Raw genomic sequence first — 24042 nt, 5'->3', positions numbered from 1 at the left:
ACAAAGTACAATATGATATTGCTGAAAGCTTTACTTGTCCTTTTTTATTTGAAATTGCTAGCTTGAAATGACTACATGTATACAATGCTGGTCTGTAGGACACTCTGAGAATAATGTACGAATTCTGGCGATGTATTCCTATGATAGTGATCATACTGCATGGCAAGATCATGGGGGGGGGGGGGGGGGGGGGGTGGATTGCGGTGGGCTCAGTAGTAATGTCAACAGCGATGCAGGTAAGAAGTCCCAGACAAAATCCTGGCCCCAGCTAGACCATGAGCCTAAGGGCCAGATGTACTAAGTTTGAATAAAATGGAGAGTGATAAACCACCAACCAATCAGCTCCTACCTGCCATGTCACAGGCTGTGTTTGAAAATGATTGAGGTGGGGGTGGCTGATGATTGAGGTGGGGAGGTTTAGCACCGAGTTAGGAGGAGGCTGGTGGAGTGGATGGGGGGTGGCACCTCAGCAGCAGCATCGCATGTAGGGGAGAAGCATGTATTGTGTGCGGGCTCGCCCCTCATACTACTGTTTTGCAAGTATATGATCTTATTTTAGAACTTTTGTTTTTCCTAAATATATATAGCCCAGAACTGTCAATCCATGACTCCGCCCAGACCCCACCCAGCGTTATACACACACTCACAGATTGACAGTTCTGGGCTATTATATAAGAGATACTGCTGAAATCATGGACATTATGTTATAATACAATATACAACTATTTGTCAGTCATCTCAGATGATTCCCAGGCACGTTCCGATTACGAATCACTTGCAGACCCTTTTTCTCAGATAACGATTACATCCACTTACCTCCATTTCCTTTCTTTCAGCTCAGTCCCTGAAAGAGTTTGCGCGCCTGCTTATCACTGTGGAGGAAGAGAGGCGACGACTGGTAAGATCAATACTACATGCTACACGCCAGTCACGGAGGGCTGTATGTGAATAAAGTGTGACGCTACAGTAAACTGTACCAACTATTCAGCATTTACTGTAGTTTAGCTTGTGCTAGCTCTTTATAGAAAATGTCAATATACTGTATAAGTGGAAAGCTGAGCTTCTCTGCAATTTACACTTTGGGGCCGATTCAGGATCGCTCTTACCCACAGCTTCCTGTGGGTAATGGATGATCGACACAGCCGGGCATGCATATAGATTCATATGCAAGCCCCACTGTGTCTCGGCAGCGCGAACACGGATTACTTTACATGTATTCAGCGTCCCCTTGTGGGGCTCGCTGCGCTCGCCATGCTTCGGGCTCAGTGAATACATGTCAAGTAATCTGTGTCCGCTCGCCACGCTTCTGGCTCGGTGGTTCGTTGCGCTCGCCACACTATAGGAAATCAACTCCATGCCGAAGTGGATAGTGGGGTTATAAACAGGTACTAAATCGCATCGCACATCGAATCATATGCAAATCGCATGCGATATCTGCCGCCGTGAAACTAAACAAGTACCAAAGTCTCTCCCCGGCTGTGGCATTAGCCTGCTGGCTGGTTTGGCCCGGTGCTGGTTCTTGATATACAGGGAACACCTACTCGTTTTGTCCCCCATATTTTGGGAACCAAGAATGGCCATTAAGCCTGGTGCTAGTTTTAGAAATCCTGGGGTCCCTTATGTTTTTTTTCCCCCGGAATTTCTAAAACCAGGACCGGTTCTTTGAGTCCGGGGCTTGTTATGCTCAGGAGTAGGGACCCCACGCCGTTTTTTTTTTTAACACAAATCGCACATGCTCTTCAATTCCTACATTTTCATGTCTAAAGTTTGCACCATATTGCATTTTTTTTGCTGGGAATTCGCATCTCATTAAATAGTCGACATTTTTTTTTTTGGTACTTGTGTACTAGCACGGCGCCCATCGCATCGCAGACCATAAGGCATGCGATGGTATGCGATGCGATGGCAGCCGATGTTATACAATTTTAAATTGCATACCATCGAATTGTATGGCATTGTATTCCATTGTATCGCATATACAATGGTATGCGATTTAAAATTGTATAAGCACACTAATGGGGGCTTACAATGTTAAATGCACCCCCACGCCACCCCCACTATGAACGTGAACCCGAAGCATGGCGAGCGGCGGCGGTACGCGTCCTATGACCTTTTCATACCCCCACTATCCACGTCGGCGTGGAGCTGATTTTATATAGTGTGGCGAGCGCAGTGAACCACCGAGCCCCGCGAGGGGACGCGGAATACATGTAAAGTAATACGCGTCTCCATGCGGGTCTCGCTGCGCTCACCACGCTTCCCTATTTTGTAAAATGCAATAAGATGCGATTTCAGAACCTTACTAAAAATCACATTCCATTAAATGTCACCCATAATCTTTTTTTTACACAACATTTTTCATTTGAATTTATATAACAAATGTGAGCGACGCCTGCATTTTTAGCGGATATTTTGCGCATCTCTGTTGGCACTCAAATGGTTAATATACATTTATTGGGGGCAGGGTTATACATCCTAAACTATTTAGTATTCAGAAAAGTAAAAAAAAATTTAAAAAATCCTGAGTTCCAACCACACAATTTCTCTTGGTCTCGGCTGGCAGACACGCTGAAAATGTGCTAGACTGTTAATGTCTCCTCCACAGGCCAATCGTAATCACTCAGTAATCATCTGGCGCTGAGATCAAAGGTTCCCTGGTTTTAAACTTGTAGAATAATGTAGGGGAGGGTACACGTAGGTCTTTCAGCAGTTGCTGAAATTGGTCCCTTGCTGGCTTCCTGTTTTTATTGCCGCCGCTGTCTGTCTGCGCACTGCTATTTTTCTCTGCATTACAAAGTTGTTCATTCCGAGCTCAGGCGAGGAAATTGCCGAGCGTGGAGAGATGATGTCGGGCCTCCTCTGAAAGTTGAAAGGCCGGTTGTTTATTTGAGCACAGATGTTCTGACTCAAGACGCACAAAGATATAATAGACTGATCAATAGCGGCCGTTCCTCTGATAAGTGCCATTACCATGTTTCCAGCTTCAGTCTGGCAAAAGGCGACTGTAAATAAAACACTCCTGATAAGTCAGCATATGGACGGTGTAATCTCTGCCAGTGTGCGGACAGCAGTGACAAAAGACAATGATCCAATGTTCCAGGAGTGAGAAGCCTCCAGCCGGTGATGTAGGATCAAACTTGCCTACCTTAAATGTATCCTTGAAGAGAACCCCGGAGAGGAGACTCTCTGCAGCTTTTACGGGGGGGGGGGGGGGGGGGGGGGTGGCTTTCCACCATTAGGACCCACCCCCATTCCGGTAAATGCTGTGATTTGTGGCACTTTACGGAGGGGGAAGTACTTATTTGCCCCACCCCCCTACCCAAAGAGCTGTGAATGCCGGTATTTGACCAGCAGAGGGAGGGGGTACCGGGGATGATGCGGGGGTCACACTAAATGCAAGAGTGGAGAGTGATAGACAATCAGCTTCTAACTGACATGTTTCAGGCTGGGTTTGAAATATGGTAGTAAGTAGCTGATTGGCTGGTGGTTTATCACTAGAGACAGGATTACATGCAACATAAAAAGCTTCAAATATGCATGAAAAATACTTAAAATATGCATGAAAAGTGTTAAAATATGCTACATTAAATAATAATAAAAAAAAAAAATTTTTTTTTAACTTATTTATTTAAAAATCAGCATAAAATTAGTTGCAAATAAACCTCCAAAATAGGCCCACAGCATCTGCAGATGTCTAGTGCTGTACACAGGATTTTTTTCTTCCTGGCTGCTACAGCATTTGCAGCGTCCAAAGCTCTACTTGTATCAGCTACACGGACCCTCATCTCCAGCGCCGATGGATCAAATGTCAGCATAGCGTGTGAGGCGGCGCAGTGGAAGGCTTCCTCCTTGCATACTCACTGTGACACGGCATTTCTTATGCACTGCGTGATGTCACAACCCTTTTGCCCGCCTCCTCTGCTGCAGAAGTCTGTCTCTTGGTGTAAAGTCCCAGGCCAGGGGCAGGCAAAGGTTCAGGAGCTTCGTAATGGCACCCGCCCCTACTGACTTTTATCAACATGGATTGGCAGTCTACAGCAGTGTCAGACATAGCGTACATCCAAGGTTCCCCACACTGCGCACATATTGCCCCAGCCTGCACACTCTACCTCTACCTGGCCAGCAGCAGCAGGGCAAAGCAGTGCTGTGACTTGCGGGTGGGAAGAGGGCGGGGCCTAAAATATGCACCATCACTAGATATTAGGTAAAATATGCAATAACCAGCGAGAATGGGGAAAATATGCAAATAGTTATGCAAATATGCAAATGCATATAATCCTGTCTCTATTTATCACTCTCCACTTTGTCACTTTTTGAAGCTTGATACATCTGGCCCTTAGTGGTGCAAAGGATAATGATAGGACTAATACAGTATATACTCAGGACAGTATGTTGGTGATAATGCCGTAGCCAACGTAAGGGTACCCCAAAAAATTGTAAGCATTGTTTATTCCATATGCTTATTATGCTTAATCCAACACCAGTGCCTTAGGCAGCGTCTACACATTGGACCTTATTCTGATCCACACACTACGCTGCAAATTTCGCCTCATCGTGCATAAACATCCACTCGCAGCCTTGGGTGCGGGGGCCAAATCATTTTATGGTCTCAGACAATCGAATGATTTGGAAGGTGCATGGAAAAAAAACTAAGACACTCTCTGGGGAAGAGGGCAGGCAGCTGACTTCCAGTGTTGTCAGCTGCCCACCCCGGCAGCCGAGTCACTGCCTAATTTCCATCACGCTGGGCATTCATATGTGTGCAGCCCTTCGCTGCCACCCCACACCCCCCGCCCGCACTGGTAGGTGCGAACGGGAAGGCAAACAATCAGTTTGCCATGTCCGCACGCACCCAGCGTATGCACACGCACAGAAGTGCACATACGCAGAACATGAAACTAAACGGGGTACAAATGGTGCTGTCACCAGGGCGCGAAGCAGTGCACTATGTATAATGGGCGAATGGTGTGCAGTGCACATGTATGCCTGGAGTGCAACACTGCACCCCATTTCTTCAATACCAGGAAATTGGTATTGATGACATTTTCCCAGAGTTCAATAGAAAATTTCACTGGGGAAATTCCCATCATGCCATTTTTCTGGAGACCTGTGTGTTCGCACAGCACCAGAGACTATTAGTGCTCAGTCAAAAAACGCATTGCCAGTGCTGGTGAGAGCGCAGACAGGTCTGTACGAATACTGCACACCAGCCACCTTCTCTCTTAAGACTCGGATAGCCCAGAGAGATGGGGCCACGAGTATTGCTGCCCCACAGCCTGGAAAGGCACCCTGCATGCAACCTCTCTGTTGCAGATTTGCCAGAAGCAACCCATAGGCCTGCCAGGCATGCCCCTGCAGCTTGTACAGTTCATGATGTCCTGTCTTCTGGAAGTGGTGCTGGCACAGAGCGCAGGTCCGCCCAACTCTGGCACTGAATTAATGGGAAGCACAGAACAAACAGGAATATGACCGATGTTTGGGCTATTTGCTGCAATGTGCATGCACGAGGCCCGGTTGCAATCAGCTTTGGCAGATATTTCTATTTGCAAGCCGATTGCAGCATGATTGCGTGTGGGGGTGGATCCCGGTTGTTTCATGGGCACGCCCCTCAAAAACAGTGGTTGCCCCCAATAAAAACGCTGGGAGTGTACGGGAAAAAGACGAAAAATCATTCGCTGGTGAGAAAAAATATTGAATGATTTTTCCTCTAGTTGGCTGGATGCGAATGGATGTGTTCCCGGTTCCCGTACACATCCATTCTCAAACCTATTCGCAAGGTGGGATTTTACGGGGCGGATGCAGACCTTCTCACACCGCGCCCGAATTCTGCCCTGTGCGCACGCATCTGAATCAGGCCCAATGTGCTTGAATACTGTGGTGTAGACACATTTTTCTATATTTAAATTGAGCAATCTGATACAATTGTAATCCGTCTGTTCCTTGGTATATGCAAATGGCCACGACCACATTACGCTGACATTGCATCATATAAACACAGACGATAGGAAAACACTGGAACATCTGGGTAAATAACTGTCACTAGGTTTTATAAAGAGCATGTAACAATAGTGGCAGACTTGACGGCTTGAATAGCCATTAACAAGGCTGGATAGTGAATTGCTATTCCGGGAATTTGGCAATGTCACACAAACTGGGGGCGAGGGCAGACGAATCTTTTAATTTATGGGAGCCTATAATATTTACCTTCTTTTGTACTTCCAACTAGACATTTAAATACCGAGACAGAACGTCCCTGTACGATCACAATACCCAGCTAGGCCAATCAGTTGCAATGAAATTAACGCAGACCATTACATCAAACAGTTCTGAGGGAAGTGAAAGTTGACTATTAGGGTAGATATCCCCCTGAACACCAGCCAAAGAAAATACAAGAATGCGGAACACTTCCCCTCAGTCTCCAGCATTCCGGAGTGCGGTTGTAAGTAATTATATATCTACATGAGATACTGAGAAGTGTAGAGAGAACCGTACAATGAGAGCTTTCTCTTTCAGCTGTTCCCCTTAGTTGGTTTGCTGTAAATAAGAACAATTTTGTTGAGTGGTTAGTAAAAGTGGGAGTAAGTATGGAATATTGTATGACCATTACTGTAAACTGTGGGTATTAATAAAACAAAGTTCCAAATTAAAGAACAGTCTAAAGCAACATCAGGGGGTTATAGACCTGATCGCAAAGCTGCTCTTTTTTTTTTAGCAAATAGACAAAACCATGCTGCACTGCAGATGGGGCAGATGATACATGTGCAGAGAGAGTTAGATTTGGATGGGGTGTGTTCAAACTGAAATCTAAATTGCAGTGTAAGTACAGATGGAGCTCCTCTCCTTCAGCAATCGTTGGCGGAGAGGTGCTCCATCTGACTGGGACGCACGAGTGTCTCACATGCAAGCTCTTCCCAGTTTTTCGGCGGTGGGGGACGGAAACCTGCCCGTCTCCGCTTCAGGGATATGGGCGGGGTTAGATGGGGGATGTGGGGAGGTGGAAAGGGGGCCAGCGGGGAGCTCCGTAGGAAAGGGACGTGCGAGCATCTCGTGAGCGTGCGTCCCCTGCTGGCGGGGGCTGGCGGTTGGCGATCTGACCGATAGACCTCCGTTAGACGAGGTGGGCTCCACCTGTATAAGCAGTCAGTATTTACCATTCACAGAAACAAAATAACTTACCCAAATCTAACTCTCTCTGCACATGTTACATTTTTACATGGGTGCGTGCAAACATGCGCAAGTACATGTCAACCAGAATAAGGCCCATAGTGCCCCCCCCCCCCATAATGGTCCCCTCACTTTATCATACCCCTGCTAAATGTACTTACCCAGATTCTTTGTTACTACCCATTCGCTGGTCCTGTAAATGAGATGTGGCTGCACAAGCAGTGAATGCAAGTAAAAGGTCTGTGGCGAAGGGGGTGAGGGCACTGGTACGGTGATTAAAAGCGATGGGTTCATTACCTATGGATGATACATTCGCAGTGCCATCTGATGGCAAATCATAACTTTGGGAGGGTTACTAAGGGTAAGATACCTATATGGTCAATGTGTGTGTTCTAACGCGTTTCATCACACTCAGTGGCTTCCTCAGGGGCGGATAAAGGCCGCTAGAGATACCACAAAAATCTAAACCTATTGAGCCCTGGATTATACAGTATATGGATTTACGAACAGACAAGCAGCCAATCAACCCAGGAGCCAAGCAACAGGATATATATATGCCAATAAGCCACAATAAGTAAAATACATTAGTCCAATAAGCCACATACATTAGCCCAATAAGTAAAATACATTAGTCCAATAAGCCACATACATTAGCCCAATAAGTAAAATACATTAGTCCAATATGCCACATACATTAGTCCAATAAACCACATACTGTACATGTGTGGTCAAAGCTGATAATATTTGCCCATCGATCTCTAAGACCAATGTTTTGAGCAAAATATGAACAAAAACTCCAATGCTTTAATTTGCTGGATACACACAGTTTTGCAGTATATTACTGTCAGTACTGATAACAAGTATATTTATGCTTTGCATACATATATGTTATCAATACTGGCACATAGCTGATGGCAGGTGCAATGTGGGTATAACTGATCAGGGGCATATTTCTTATCTAGCTTCACTGTGGCCTGTTTGTGTGCACGATAGATACAGATGTTTCTCCATCCATAATAATGACTGCCCTATATAATAACATTACTAATTCTCAACATTAGTGAATTCCCCTTTATGGGGTGGCTAAAGATGCATCATTTAGCCCCGCCCCCCTCCTGGAAGAACCGTGAGTTGCAGGATCTGCAGTACTAGGGGGCAGGGCTTGATGATGTTTACTTCAGGCCCCACCCCTGAAGTGCTGCTGACAGTCTCCCCTCTGGGCTTCTCCCGGAGAGTAGACATTAAAAGTAGGCAACCCTGGTAGACATTACTGTAATTTTGCAAAATTGCACATAAAATAAAATAGGCAAGCTTATAAGTTATGTGTAGGGAAATAAAGGCTGCAATAGTTTGAAAATGAAAAAAAACAAAAACAAAACAACAGCAACTTCATACTCGATACTAAAACCAAGTTCATATAACAAGTAACTTTAATTAGAAACATAGGAATACAACAAATGTAGGATATTTCATCCCATGACTTGAGGACACCGTAGAACAGCAGGCCGGGCCGGTCTCCACAGAGCTGTGGTTGACCTGTAGGGCCTATTACTTACTCTACTTGAGTCTTGGCAAAAGCTGACAGTACAGTAGAAGCTGAACTGCAAAAGGGCAGAGTTTTCAGCAAAAGAAAAAAATCACAGTAATTAATATCTTGCATCTTCGTTGGTACTTGTTTAGTTTCACAGCGGCAGATATGGCATGCAATTTGATTTAGTACCTGTTCATAACCCTACTATCCACTACAGTATTCCGCACGGGGACGCGGAATACATGTAAAGTAATCTGTGTTCCCTCCCGGGGCACGCTACGCTCGCCACGCTTCAGGCTCGGTGGCTCGCTGCGCTCGCCTCTTTATATAAAATCGACTCCATGCCGTAGTGGATAGTGGGGTTATGAACTGGTACTAAATTGAATCGTATGCAAATCACCTGCGATATCGCATGCGATATATCTGCCGCCGTGAAACTATACAAGTACCGAGACTTTTTTATACAAGTCCCCCTGGCCAAAGCATTTGCCCCCCTTACCTGCCCAGGCTGAAGCCCGGGGCTGTCCCTGATGCCCCTTGGGCGGTGGGCATCGGGATGATATATGGGGAAAAATAGAACAAACTGTTGTGTTTTGTTCTGGAACTACAAGTCCCAGCAAGCCTGCATCACATGCAGGAACTTGGAGAACAACAAGTCCCAGCATGCGGGGCATTAAAGGGCCAGCTGGAACTTGCAGTTCCACAACAGTTCAAATAGGGGAAAAAAACCTCACATATGACCAGTATAAATTTATTGCATACTACATGTATTCACACATACATTACCTATGGGTCCGCTGATGGCCTGTCCTCTTCTCCTTGTAGAATCCCAACGAGTACCTGTTGAGGGAAAACATACTCACCAGACACCTCCCGGATCAAACGCTGTCTTTTGTGGCTGGCAGCACCCTTGTGAGAGCAGTTTGAATGTTTGTTTACATTTGGGGCTCCTCCCACTGCCAATGGGCTGCATGCAATCATTCGATTTCGGCCACATCTGGCTGATAAATCAAATTATTACATGCATTTTTAAGCTGACATCGATAAATATTATGAGCTGCACATAATATTTATTGAATTGCATGAGCAATCGCATGTGGTTAAAAACTACTAAAATTGCTAAATTGCTCCAATGCAATCAGCTGCGGGGGCAGGGATGAGGACTGGAGCCGGCGGCGGCGGACGAGGAGCGGGAGCCGGTACCTTAGCGGGAGCTAGGGACCGGAGAGGTGGAGCTTTTAGGCGGCGGGACTTGGCGGCGGCGGCGGCAGCAGATGACTTGAAAAACTGGACGGCACTCTGATTGGCTGAGGCCGCTGAGAGAGAGAGAGCTCTCTCAGCCAATCAGTGGCCGCCTGAATGTGAGGCTGCTGATTGGCTGAGAGAGCTCTCAGTCTCAGCGGCCTCGGCCAATCAGAGGGCTATCCAGTATTTCAAAGTCATATGCTGCCGCTGCTGAGTCCCGCTGCCTGACAGCTCCGGTCCTGAGCCAGGTAGTACCCCGCAGCACCCGATGTCCATCGCAGATGGCATGCGTCATCGGGTCCTGCACTGGGCACCACTTGATGCGATCAGATGCGATGGGACATCGTATTGCGATGTCGCATCGCATCTGATCGCATAAATGTATGGGCAGCATAACACCCCCCCCCTGGCATGTGGGAGGATCCTCGAATGTAAACAAACATTCAGACTGCTCTAACAGGGGTGCTGCCAGCCGCAGAAGACAGCGTTTGATCCGGGAGGCATCTTGTGAGTATGTTTTCTCTCAACAGGTATTCATTAGGATTCTACATGCAGGAGAGGTCATTAACTCATAGGTAATGAGATGTGCAGGCTCTGATTTACTCTGATTTACTCGGATTTCAAAGCAGGATCTTATTGGCTATCAACTTTCAACAACTGTCATGTGATTTGGGATATCCAATAAGATCCTGCTTTGAAATTAGAGTAAATCAGAGTAAATCAGAACCTGCACATCTCATTATGTGTGACCCATAGGTAATGTATGTTCGCTGGAGTCCCAAAGCATTAGGATTGGCTCTGTAACCCTTTCCAGACTGATACACTTCAATCATTTTCTTCTCATCTTTTCTGGAATTTATTTTGATGGAGGCATACTGTACTCTGGTTCTTGTTGAGACCCTGGGTGACATTCTATGGGATGCGCTAAATGCGCATGTTTTATTCGCGCACCAAATCGCCGCAAATCGCACTTTTAGAATTCGCACTTTTCAGTCAAAATGCGCATATTTAATGTGATGCGCATTGGAGGCTGAAAAGTGCGAAGTGGGGCGATTTGCGGCGATGTGGTGCGCTGTATTTAGTCCTGAAAATGTCTGTCATGTCTGAAAATCGCACATTTGCAGGACAGCGCAAAGTTTTAAAAAAAAAACGAGCGCAGGGTCCCCCACCCGAGTATAACCAGCCCCGGGCTCACTGAGCCGGTGCTGGTGACATAAAAGAACCAGCACCGGACACAACCAGCCAGCAGGGTAATGCCACAGCCGGGGGAAACTTATTATATAAGCTCCCGCGGCCAAAGCATTAACCCCCTGGCTGGTCAGCATGGGCTGGGGAAGTGGGGACCCCCCCCAATGAAGGGGTCCCCCCCCTCCAGGACTTACCAGCCCATGCTGATAGTCCGGGGCTGTCCCCGATGCCCCTGGGCGGTGGGCATCGGGCTGATGGCTTGTGTAAAAAAAGAAGTACCACTATTGTTTTAAACTGGCGAACTATGAGTCCCAGCAAGCCTACCCCGCATGCTGGGACTTGGAGAACCACAAGTCCCAGCATGCGGGGCATTAAAGGGCCCGCTGGCACTTGTAGTTCAGCAGTACAAAAAATAGTGAACAAAATCACACTGACACACTGTAAAATAAAAGTTTAATACACACAAAACACACACACTGATACTTACCTACCTTGAGCCCGTAGGTCGGTCCCTGGATCCTGGGTCCGTCCTCCGGGGCTCCAGGGCAGAAGAGTCCGGTTCCGGGGCCTTGGTCCTGGTTCCGGGGCTCCTGGGCTGCAGAATCCGGGGTCCGGGATCCGAGGTAGTCTCCAGGGGTACCTAAGGAAGCAAATCCAACTCACCTGGTCCCCGGTGACGACCTCGGAATCCTCTCCGGTGACAGCGCTGGTCCCATCTGCTACCCGGCTCGCAGGACTTTGACAGGCGCTGAGATGTTTCCTCCTCGGCGTCTCTGCACAGAATGATTTCTTGGCCAATCAGGAGCCGAGAAACTCGGCTCCTGATTGGCCAGAAATCATTCTAACTAGAGACGCCGAGGAGGAAACATCTCTGCTCTAGATGCGCTGAGATGTTACTTCCTCGGCGTCTGTATTCAGAATGATTTCTGGCCAATCAGGAGCCAAGTTTCTCGGCTCCTGATTGGCCAATAAATCATTCTGTGCAGAGACGCCGAGGAGGAAACATCTCAGCGCCTGTCAAAGTCCTGCGAGCCGGGTAGCAGATGGGACCAGCGCTGTCACCGGAGAGGATTCCGAGGTCGTCGCCGGGGACCAGGTGAGTTGGATTTGCTTCCTTAGGTACCCCTGGGGACTATCCCGGACCCCGGATTCTGCAGCCCAGGAGCCCCGGAACCCCAGGATCAGCCCCGGAACCAGGACCAAGGCCCCGGTACCGGACTCTTCTGCCCCCCCCCAGGATCCAGGGACCGACCTACGGGCTCAAGGTAGGTAAGTATCAGTGTGTGTGTGTTTTGTGTGTATTAAACTTTTATTTTACAGTGTGTCAGTGTGATTTTGTTAACTATTTTTTGTACTGCTGAACTACAAGTGCCAGCGGGCCCTTTAATGCCCCGCATGCTGGGACTTGTGGTTCTCCAAGTCCCAGCATGCGGGGTAGGCTTGCTGGGACTCATAGTTCGCCAGTTTAAAACAATAGTTGTACTTCTTTTTTTACACAAGCCATCAGCCCGATGCCCACCGCCCAGGGGCTTTGGGGACAGCCCCGGACTATCAGCATGGGCTGGTAAGTCCTGGAGGGGGGGGACCCCTTCATTGGGGGGGTCCCCACTTCCCCAGGACCCCTGCCCATGCTGACCAGCCAGGGGGTTAATGCTTTGGCCGCGGGAGCTTATATAATAAGTTTCCCCCGGCTGTGGCATTACCCTGCTGGCTGGTTGTGTCCAGTGCTGGTTCTTAAAATACGGGGGACCCCTAGTCACTTTGTCCCCCGTATTTTGGGAACCAGCGCCAGACCTTGAGCCTGGTGCTGGTTTCATAAAATCAAGGGGACCCCTATTTGTCGGTGACCCTGATTTTATGTCACCAGCACCGGCTCAGTGAGCCCGGGGCTGGTTATACTCGGGCGGGGGACCCCGCGCTCGTTTTTTTTTTATTTTAACCCTTTATTTTATTTTTTACAGCAGAACCCTGCACAGAACATTGCGATCTGTGCAGGGTTCTGGCTAATTCGCCAAACAGACCCTGGTCTGAAATAAGTGCGATAATTAGGCACCTAAAAAATGCGATGTGCTAATGCGCATTGCATTAAATAAGCGACTTGTATAGTTTTCTATACGAAAACATCTGGATGCGATAAAAATGCGAATTAATCTCGCAATTTTTATCAGCATACCTTAACGCATATAATATGCGATTTCAGTCCCTTAGCGCATCCCATTAAATTAACGATTTAATGGGAAAATGCGATATCGCCATTTTGTGGTCTAATTACCGCAAAATAACGGAAATCGCATCCCATAGAATCTCACCCCCTTTATCCAGCTTCATATTGCTGGGATGGTTATATTTTAGTGATGTTTAGATCCAACAGGCTGGCAGTAATTAAGCCTATCTGTCTCTTGTCTAACTTGAATCCATTTCAGTTTGGTTCATTGGGAAACTAAGGGGGCAATTACTATGTCACACACAGATAACTGCTTTCTTTCAATAAACAAAATGATCATTTAAATCTTTCTTTTGTGGTTCTCCCTGTCTGCGCAAATGTGAGACACTCTGACCCTTCCACAAGTCTGCCACAGAAACAGACTGATCGGGGCCTGCGCTGACGTCACACGCCATCCCATAAAATGCCTGGGGACCAGTGTTCCCTCTAAGCTGTGCGCACGTGCGCGCGCACACAACTCGCCGAGCGTGCGCACAGACATTACAACAGAGCGCACAAAGCAGCAGTGGTCCCTTTTTGCAGTTGTGGACTCAATGAATGTGTGTTTCACCCATTAACTACATTGAGTGCTGTGTTTTGAATGTTTAAATGTTTAATATCATTTTGAAGTAAAGTTAACACAAATGCTGAATGTAATTTTCCAGTTACATATAAGTGACGCACAAAAATTTAAATTTCCTTCCAGAGTTGCACAGTCAAAATCTTTTGCCGCACACAGACTTCGTAAAATTAGAGGGAACATTGCTGGGGACACCTGTCTTTTTTCGACACTCCCAGAAAATGTCTGGTTTCCACCCCCCAAACGCCGACTTCCTGTCAGTCAAATTGCGAGGAGATTGCAATTAGATCCATTCTCTATATTTGTCCCTATTTTGGGTTGCGCATGCACGATATGATCCGTTTGATAAAGTATGAAATGTAGCAAGGACCAAAAAATGACATTATGGCATTATCCACTATATCCTGCAGGCAAGAAGCATTCAGGAGAGGGATAAGACGTTTCCTTTAACTACCCTTTTGAAGCCCTGCTTCCTATACTACATCATAAGACCTCCCCCTATCCAACAGCGTCCCTACCTTTGTGGACACACTGGGCAGTATTCAATGTGAATACTGGCGACGTGGAGCGAATCCTGTTTAGGATTTGCTGCACATTCGCCACTGCTCGCTGCGTTCCCGGAGCCTCGCCGGCTCCGGTATTCAACGAGTCAGGTGCTCGCTGCCCCTGACTGGCGAATTTGAGCTCCTGCGGCGGACGCCGCAGGGAGCCTGAGGATGGTGGCAGGCAGGGAGATGGAAGTCTCCCTGCCTGCCCTAGAACGTTTGTGGGGGAGAGGTGGGCTCCCCGGATGCCAGGCAGCACAGGCTGCCCCCAGGGGGGTTCCAGCAGGGGACCGGGTATATTCACTACACCCGATCATGCATATGTAATGATCGGTTGAAGTGAATATATGAATATGTAATGAGCGGCTCGGCTCCGGCCCCCTGCTGGCTGCTCTGTGTAAAAAAAATAATATATATATATAGATATAGATATATATATATATATATTGGAAACAGTATGGTAGTGATTAAGCGCTAATAGGTACTTGTAACAACCAGCTGAAAGTCCAAAGATAAAATTCTTTGAAGTGGTACAAAAACACCAAGTCCCAGGAATCCGGACTGCAGCTACCTCCAGAAATCCCAGAACTCAAGGGGATGAAGTGGAAATCTGTTTAAAATAGAATAGAGGAGCGCTCCATAGTGTAAAACAGTTTATTTTGGGTACATAAAAAGCACAGGGCAATAGTACCAGATGAGACTCGTACCAGACAAATAGCAGCAGTGGGCTGGTTACCACATGATTCAATAATAGAAATACCCAGGCATGAGCACCAACCGCCGTCCGGAGCGCTGAAGTACGTCCACGATCACCCGCTGGAAACAGCGTGCCGGGAAGACAAGCAGGGACAGACGCCGGAGGGGTCAGCCGGGAGCAGCAGCGTCACCAGGTCACGCCCTAACGCGTTTCGTATAACACTTCGTCAGAGGGCGTCTGTATATATATTTTTTTTTTATTAAATATATATTCATGTGCTTACAGCACATGAATACAAATAGCATGCCCCTCCTCAGAATAAAATTCCAGATTTTTTTACACCAATTGTAAAAAACAAAACACTTTATTTTAAAAGTTCACCTTCCACTTCACCATAAAAAGATAGCGATTGCTACTCGGTGAATCATGGCAAAAAAAACCTTGAAATGTATTCACCATCTGGTCATTGAATAGGGTGATTCACCGTTTTAGTCAGAAATTTGCCTTACAGCACAAAATCGCCATAAAAACCTGGCGAATCAGCCTCATTGAATACCGCCCACTGTGCAGCAGTATGTTTGGTCCACGTGACGAAGCTTCACACTCAGGGCTTAAAGCGCTCATGCAGAGGTGGGGGAGCTCATTTCTCTATGCCACCTAATTACTCCCCTACCCCCATTAGGCAGAGACAGGGCCAGTGGTAGGGTTTTTGGCATCCCCCTGCAAACTACAGTAGAATGCTTTTCTGTGAGAATTACTATGCAGGGCCAATGTGGAGGTTAAAATGTTCCACCAAAACATTCGAGGTGGCGGAACTCAGTTCCCCCTCACTTTAACCCCTGTTCACCCTGGAACAGGGTGTGGCCTCCTGAGTTGGGGGTGGTCCCACGAGTTGGAGGGTGTGGCTTTTTGGCCCAAACACCTCTTTTCGTCACTGCAGGGGGCTGACCACAAATAGTGCCTTGGTTGCAGTACTAGCTCAGACACAAGGCCTTATATCACCCATGTCTGCTTGGCTTTGAATGTAGGGAACTGGCTGACATGACCTGTCAGTGGATTTGAAGAGCACATAGCCACTGAAAATAAAACCAATCCCAAGAAGTAGAATACATAAGTAGGAAACAAATAATAAAAGAGAATAAAATGTCAGCTTGCGAGCAGGGCCCTCCTACCTCCATGTCTGTTTGTATCTATCCAGTTTGTTTAATCACTGCTGTTTCCAATTGTAAAGTGCAACGGAATATGCTGCGCTATATAAGAAACTGTAAATAAATAATAAATAAAAAGGCCCCTTAACCAATGTAAACGGAAATAGCTTTACTGGGGATATGCATTGCTGCACTACTGGACCCAGCCAGGTTGGTGCACATCAGCGCACTTACAGCAGGGCAGGACACTCTGCTGAATAAGCCACACCAGGAGATCGCTGCAGAACAAACGACTGGCAGCACATCCGGAGCCGCAGGTGAGAGACGCGGCACTGCCTCACTCGCATGACGCCAGGTGCAAGCAACCTTGTGATCAGAGCCGGGACACGCCATACCGCCACTGGAAATTTGCCTCCTATCATCCGGCGGGACTGGCGGGTTGTACGACGCAGGGCAGTGCAACATAAATGCCGCTAGCCAGAGACGCGGCTGCGGCCCTCCCTTAACTAGAACTACAGCTATTTACGTCCAAGCCGCTCTTGGCAACTGATCCCCGGAGACACAGCGAGTCATTTGTTTTACATCTATACAATATGGTAACTCACGGAATATGGATACAATTTTTACAACTACCAATTAACCCCTTCAGTGGTGGATTTTTTATTGGGAGCACTCCCCACTGTGTGAGTTTTTTTATGGGCAGCGCTCCCTTAAAAAAAAACCACCACTGACTCCCTGGCTCCGGGCAATGCTGCTGAACTGTCAATTAACCGCTGCCCGGACCTGTGCCCCGGCACCCCATCCCTGTCCCCGGCAGTCGGCTTGTCATAAGCTAGCTCCGGAGACTTCAATAGAAAAGCTGGAGGGGAGGAGGAGGCGCGGCAGAGGGGAGGCTGAAGCTGCCTGAGTTCAGTGATTGAACTCAGCAGCGCTGCCCGGCACTAAACAGTGGCAATCCCGAGAATTTTCTGGGCTTGCCAGACTGGGCACTGAGGCACAGCCCGGAAAATTCTCGGGATTGCCACTGAAGGAGTTAAGGAACTACCATTGTTTTACCCCTCTGTTCGTGAAAGTTTTCCTTGTGAAACAGTGATATATAAAAGTGCGGTCTAACTCACTATGTTTAGGACCATATATTTCATATCACAAAGGATTAACATTAAATATATGTTATTAATTTTTTTGTCAGATTCTTATTGTAGTATTCATTTTTTTTAAGCTAGGTGGCCACCTGCAATATATATGAAATAATTATACTTTTTAATAAATTGATATTATTATGCATACCTGTTGGATGGTAATTCAGACCCTCATGCACCCAGAGTATAAGTGCAGTTTATTTGTTGGCCAGATTCTTTGGAATTGGTGACCTGCAGGTTTCATCAATTATTTAGGGGTGATTTCACAGTCACACCATTAATCTGCTGCTTAATACTGGATTGAATATTAACTGTAGAAACTGATGAGTATTTTGCTTGAATTATTTATTCAGCCCCTAATTTTGTGAGAGCAACCTCAGGGTTGGATACCAGTATTAAATGGAGTACCACAGCATTCGGTGCTAGGCCCTGCTCCCCGCCCGGCTCGCCACCGGGAGGGAGGTCCCAGGTTGGGTTGTCAGACGGCCAGCAAGTCTGACCACTGACTCAGTTCCATTGCGCACAGGACCGGGCATCGGACCTGAAGGGACATCAAACTGACCCGATTTGGGCCAATGTGACGTGCTGATTCATGACTTAAGGTTCTAAAATTAGTTTCAAAGTTTCCATTTATATCTCAGTCCAAGGGGGGATGTTCTAACATACGCACCCAGCTCCGCCCCCCTTCGCCGCCCATTGCATTTATAATTATCGCATATGCACTAACATATGTGATAATTATGGCAAAGGACAGCTCTTGTGTTAAGAGCTGTCCTTTGTGGTAAGAGTCAGCGGGTCCCATGGGGACCCAGCGGCTCTCCCCTCCCTCCCATACCTGGCACTGCTGCACCATGCTCTCCTCCTCCTCCCTGCACCCGGAAGAGGATCACAGTGCATGGAGGAGGAGGTCACAGGTCCGGGCAGCACAGCACTGTGCTGCCCGGACACAGTTGAAGGGGGGTCAATGCGGGGCAGCAGTGGGTTGGTGCGGGGCAGCGGTAGGATGCGTTAGAAGCCCATAGTCCTCTATGGGGCATCGCCAGATTCTTCTGGCGATGCCCCCCGTCGCGATAACCCGGCGGGGGATACTTAGAGCATCCCAAAATGTGGTAAAAACCCAGATATTGGGGTTTTTACCGCATTTTTAGTTTAGAGAATCTCCCCCCAAGTGTTTTTCATGGACAACAGTCACTGGGAGCAATCCATCGTATGTCCCAGCAGATATCATGTACAGTTTCTCTGGGATCTAGATAATCTCATTGCATTGGGTTTACTATACTATATTCGTATATAATCTATAGCATGTTAATATTTGGTGGTTTTCCTTTAAATTACTTTAATTTTCATGCTTTAGTTGAAGACACCTGGCACTGCTCCAGTGACCTTGGCAAAGGGTTAACTTGCATTAAGACGCATCACGGGATATAGGGTCAATTAATCTCTATGGTGAAGTACACACGTGAAATCCAGGAACGTGCATTACCACAAGAATGCTCCCTCTTACCCTCACACGCCATAGTGTGCAAGCACCTCATGCTCACATTGACGAATTAAGCCCGTTTGTCATCAGCGTTTCCTTGGCTGCGGTTTAGACCCTTATGGGCCTTGCAGAGCTTAAAATCAAACCTACGCATTTTACTTTTTATTGGTGACAAAATAACGGTCCGTTAATATTTTACACATGGTATTTTAAAATGCATTAGTTTGGACTCCGCTTTTTCAATGATAAATGAACTGTGGGAAGGGGAATAGAAACGCTGTGTATTATTTAAAGGCTTGTATGAGAGCTAGTTCACCTAATGTTTAGAGAGAAGACTTCATGGAAAAAGATGAACACAAGAACAAACTGTGTGAAAGTGAACTTGTCATCAACCCACAATTCCTCTCAGTCACCTCACCGCTTACATGCACCGTTGTAGGCTGTATTCATACATCTATATGCCGTACTTGCCTGTATTGAAATTTACCCTTCTGGGGGATTCTGGGTGTAGGGAGGCGGGTGTGGGGGTTAGAACTGGGGGGTGCAGTGGGTAAGGGGTGGGAGAAATATACAGCATTGGGAAGCCGTTGTGAGGGAACCAAAGGGTGGCGGCAGCCCCTTAATCCTGCTGTGCATGTCACGTGCACCAGCGGTTGACGGTCCATGACTTAAGGCCCCCATACACTTTGCAACTTCTCTGAGGGGACAACTTCTCTGAGGGGAGAATTTGCATCCATTTCCGCCTGCCTCTCGGAGGTTGGACCTGCAGATAGGGGTGTGCCAGCAGTGCAGCACTGCTGGCACACACCTACGGATGATGGGTCCGCTCCTGATTATCTTATGTTATCTTATGTTCTGCAGGTCCGACCTCTGACGGATGTGGATTGTTTGGTCGACAATGGTGAAATCAGACCAAAATCTCATAGTGTATGGGGGCCTTAAGAAAGTGTGCATGGTTGAAACTGTACAACCATTTCTCAAAATGCACCCTACAACCTCTTAAAGGCCAACACCTTCATTAAGATAAACCTTTATGTTCAGGGCTGTCAAAGGGTGTGCATGTGATGCCATCCAGTGGCGGAACTTCCGGGTGGCGGGCCCAGGTGCAAAAATCAAATTTGGGCCCCCTCCTCCACCCCAACCTAAGTTCACAATATGCAATAAGGCAGTGGGTGACAGGGAGAGGCAGAGGTTGGCAAAGTGTGACACAGAAAATCAGTGGATGACAGGAAAAGGGTGCCGGGGGCAGCAGGTGCAACAATGGCAGTCCAACCTCCGGTGTCAATGTCAAGGGCTCTGTTTATTGCCTTGCCCCAGCCCCATGGCACTTGCTTCTGGCTAGCAGTGTGCCTGTTGCACACTGCAGTCAGTATCGTCGTTCATCGCCAGCCTGAGGGCGCTCTGGACATTGTTTGCTCCACCCCCTTTATATGGTATACTAATGCCTTCATCAGGGACGTGGCTGGCACAGGATGTAGTGCAGCCCTGATACTTTTGCAGTATTGTCAATAAATGTTACATACTAACAGAGTATCGAACATTTACTGGAGAGCAGGCTGGTGTAAATGTATTGCCGGTGAGGTATTGTGGTTGATGCATATGAAACAAATGCACAGAGAAATGTAAATAGGCCTAAAGTAACAGTCCAGACGGTTCCTGCATTCACTTGAATACAAGATTTTCAGCGAACGATGAAATTAACTCGGTTCTGTATGGCAGCTTGGCCGTACTCATAGACGCAATGTATTCATGTGTGCCTTCATCCCTTATTGTCTACATTAGCTATTGTTGGGGCTGCCGAAGTTTGGGAATCCAAACTTATTGACATTTTGCCATTTCATTCAATTAGGTAACTAAATGTAATATGTATTTCCTTCGGGCTGGCAGAGGGACTTAAATGGAAACATATGTCCGTCTGAATGAATTCTCTGTGTACACAGACCGTCTGCCAAGCTTAACAACTCAGGGCATCTCAGCCATGCATCTCATTCCAGGTTTATTTCTTGTGGCGGCGAATCCTGTGAAGCTATTTGAATCTGTTTTGGTGGGAAAATACTAATTGCTGGTGTATTATCCATGAGGAAGAGAGAAGTGACATAGCTCACTGAGCGAATGAGCACAGTACAAGTTATGGTTATGCTTCCTGGGAAGTATCGGGGAGGTGACTAGCCAGGCGTAGGGGTGTCACAGCCAGTGACGGTGTCTTTTGTCTTGCATTGTGTATATACGCCTCACCCCTGAGGTGAAGTACCGTCAGTGACCACTAGAGGCCGCTCAACAGACCAAATTACTCCTTAACAGAAAGTGAAAGCAAAATAATCTGTTTCAAACTTGTTGGCTGTGGACAGAGGGAGCGGTGAAAGGTGAAGACAAAGATTGGAGGTAGGGACTAAGGGCCAGCTGTATCAAGCTTCAAAAATTGATAAAGTGGAGAGTGATAAACAACCATCCAATCAGCTCCTACCTGTCATGTTACAGGCTGTGTGTGGGGGGGGGGATGCTCTAACATCCGCACCCCAGCTCCGCCCCCTATCGCCGCCCATCGCATTCATAATTATCGCATATGCACTAACATATGCAATAATTATGGCAAAGGACAGTTATTGCGTTAAGAGCTGTCCTTTGCGGTGAGTCAGTGGGTCCCGACGGCTCCCCCATCCCTCCCTTACCCGGCTGCTGGCTGCTGCTGTGGGGGGGGGCTGGCTCTCCTCCTCCCTGCAGGAGCAGGTCTGGGCAGCACAGCTCTGTGCTGCCCGTACACAGGTGAAGGGGGGGGGGGGTGATGCGGGGCGGCGGGGGTCCGTGCGGGGTGGCGGTGAGTCGGTGCGGGGTGGCGGGGGGTCGCGTTAGAAGCCCATAGGCTTCTATAGGGCATCGCCAGAATTTTCTGATGCTTAGTGCATCCCAAAATGCAGAAAACCCCCGATAACGGGGTTTTTACCGCATTTTTAGCTTAGAGAATCTCCCCCCTAGTTTGATAAATGACAGGTAGGAGCTGATTGGCTGGTTGTTTATCAATCTCCAGTTTATCACTATTTGAAGCTTGATACATCTGGTCCTTAGCCATTATTTTGATGGGATTTTAACTAGTTTATTATGATGCACCAGACAGTCGAAAAACACATACTGTAATATAGAAACCTACAAATTGGACAGAGGTTATGGAGCTTCAATGTTGGATTGAAGCTAATTATGGCCGTCGACCATCCATTTCTAGACATTGTAGCCCATACTTTTCACACAGCCACATTGCTTGAGAGAGAGAGATCTATAAGATCCCACACCAGTAATGGTCACTTGCGTGGTCTTACTGTCATGCATACGCAGTAGTGTGACTGGCTCCCAAACCAGAAAGTAAGCGATAAGTGGCAATAATAACTGATAATAAAACTTAATAATCTCTTATATGTTTAGCCAGATCTGACACTCAAAAGCAGTGTAGCTAACGGTGGGCGGAGGTACCCCCCCGCCCTGCGTTATACACACGTAGCTAAATATATAAGAGTGTGTGTATAACGCGTTATACACATAACGCCCCCAACCGCCCCCTCCAGGCAGGTCCACGCCCCTAACCGCTGGTCACCATCCCCACACAGAGCCGCCCGCCTCGCCCCCGTCTCCCGCCGTCGTTACACTGCTCACCCTGGCGGCTTTGCCGCAGAGCAAGTCCCCGCCGGCTGATCCTGCACCGGGGGATACGATAAACACATCGGCGGTGGGCGTGGCCTCACTACCTGGGCCGTGCTACAGCCTGGTCCTGACGCCCCCCAAGAGAGGAGAAAACCACTCCTCTGCATTGAACACTGACTGCACGGAGCCGCCGAGCCGGAGCTTTCTGCAGCTTGAAAGGGGAGCAAGGAAGGGTCAGCAATATATAACCTTGAGATGTGTGCAAGTATCCATGGCCGCACCCCCCTCCCCCCACGCGATCGGTGGCAGCATCTCCCCCACAACCAGGAGTACCTGGCAGCGCGGCAAGTGAGCAGCGGGTCTGCCCCTCCCCACCTTGGAGCAGCGGGTGTTCACACACCCCCACCCACCCCCGGGGCAGCGGTTTTCCGCCCGCAACACCTCCCTATATCTCTCGACAGCATCTCGGCCTGCACAACCCCCCCATCTCCCTTCAGCATCTCCCCCCACACCATGACCCCCCCCATGTGCGTATCCATGTCCGCAACCCCTTTAATCTTATGCCAGCATCCACCCCAACCCATCCCCAGTACAATTAAAATTACCACCACCGCGCCCCCCCCCCCCCCTGGCAGCATCTCCACCAGCACCGCCCCTCCCCCCCACCCATCTTCCCTCAGCATCTCTGCCCCCACCCCCTCCAACCAGCATCTCCGGCCGTACTCCCCCCACCCACCCTCCCGCCAACATCTCCCCCTGCACCCCACCCCCAAGCGCCTACTCACCCCCTCCATAGCAGCCTACCCTCCCCCTACGTTCACAGGTTAAGGGGGCGCAGCCCCTTACGCCGGTGTGAAGAGCGCCCGTAGGGCGTGATGAATCACCTAGTCAGTAAATAAGGCCCTAAGGCAGGCATGGCCAAATCCACCTGTTGTGAAACTACAAGTCCCATCATGCCTTGCCACAGTTTTGCTATTAGGGAATGCTAAAACTATGGCAAGGCATGCTGGGATGTGTAGTTTCACAAAACCTAGAGTACCACAGTTTGGACATGCCTGCCCTAAGGGACGATTCATTTGTATAAGCATGTCCGATCTCCCATTTAAAGAGGTTAGAGGGCACTATTCAGTTCTTTTTTTAAATGCAAAACTAAAAGTGCCATTTTTGAACCATTTTTTATCACATTTTTGTTTGCCAGCATGTGGGTGGCTGCAAGCAGAAATTATGGTGACTACAGCGGTTCGTGCCTGAACGGTGCAACAGTTGGCTCTGACAGACACCTGGGCAAATATTTGAATTCGCCTTAGTGTTTATTTTGAACGATACAGTTATGCATGAACTAAGTTATCTACAAACACATTGTCTTGTTGTATACGGTAACTGCTAAGCACAATTATACTGAAATACAAAGTTCCGCTAATATATATATATAATCACACCAGTCTATTCTGCCGCATGGTGTCGGAGGGTTCTATAGGGACTTGTCTGTTGT

At 47.8% G+C, this 24042-nt stretch overlaps 1 protein-coding gene across 1 annotated transcript in view; it reads left to right on the top strand.

Moving 5' to 3' along the window:
* Nucleotides 1-24042, top strand: part of ARHGAP42 (Rho GTPase activating protein 42) — a 285026-nt gene that overhangs the window by 96147 nt on the left and 164837 nt on the right. Inside the window, exon 4 of the mRNA XM_083170082.1 lies at nt 837-898. Within this exon, the coding sequence (XP_083026208.1) occupies nt 837-898 (62 nt within the window). The remainder of the gene's footprint in view (nt 1-836; nt 899-24042) is intronic.

The sequence above is a fragment of the Crinia signifera genome, chromosome 2 (genome assembly GCF_055691185.1).
Source record: "Crinia signifera chromosome 2, ASM5569118v1, whole genome shotgun sequence".
Classification (NCBI taxonomy): domain Eukaryota; kingdom Metazoa; phylum Chordata; class Amphibia; order Anura; family Myobatrachidae; genus Crinia; species Crinia signifera.
This window is presented reverse-complemented; position numbering and strand designations above follow the sequence as displayed.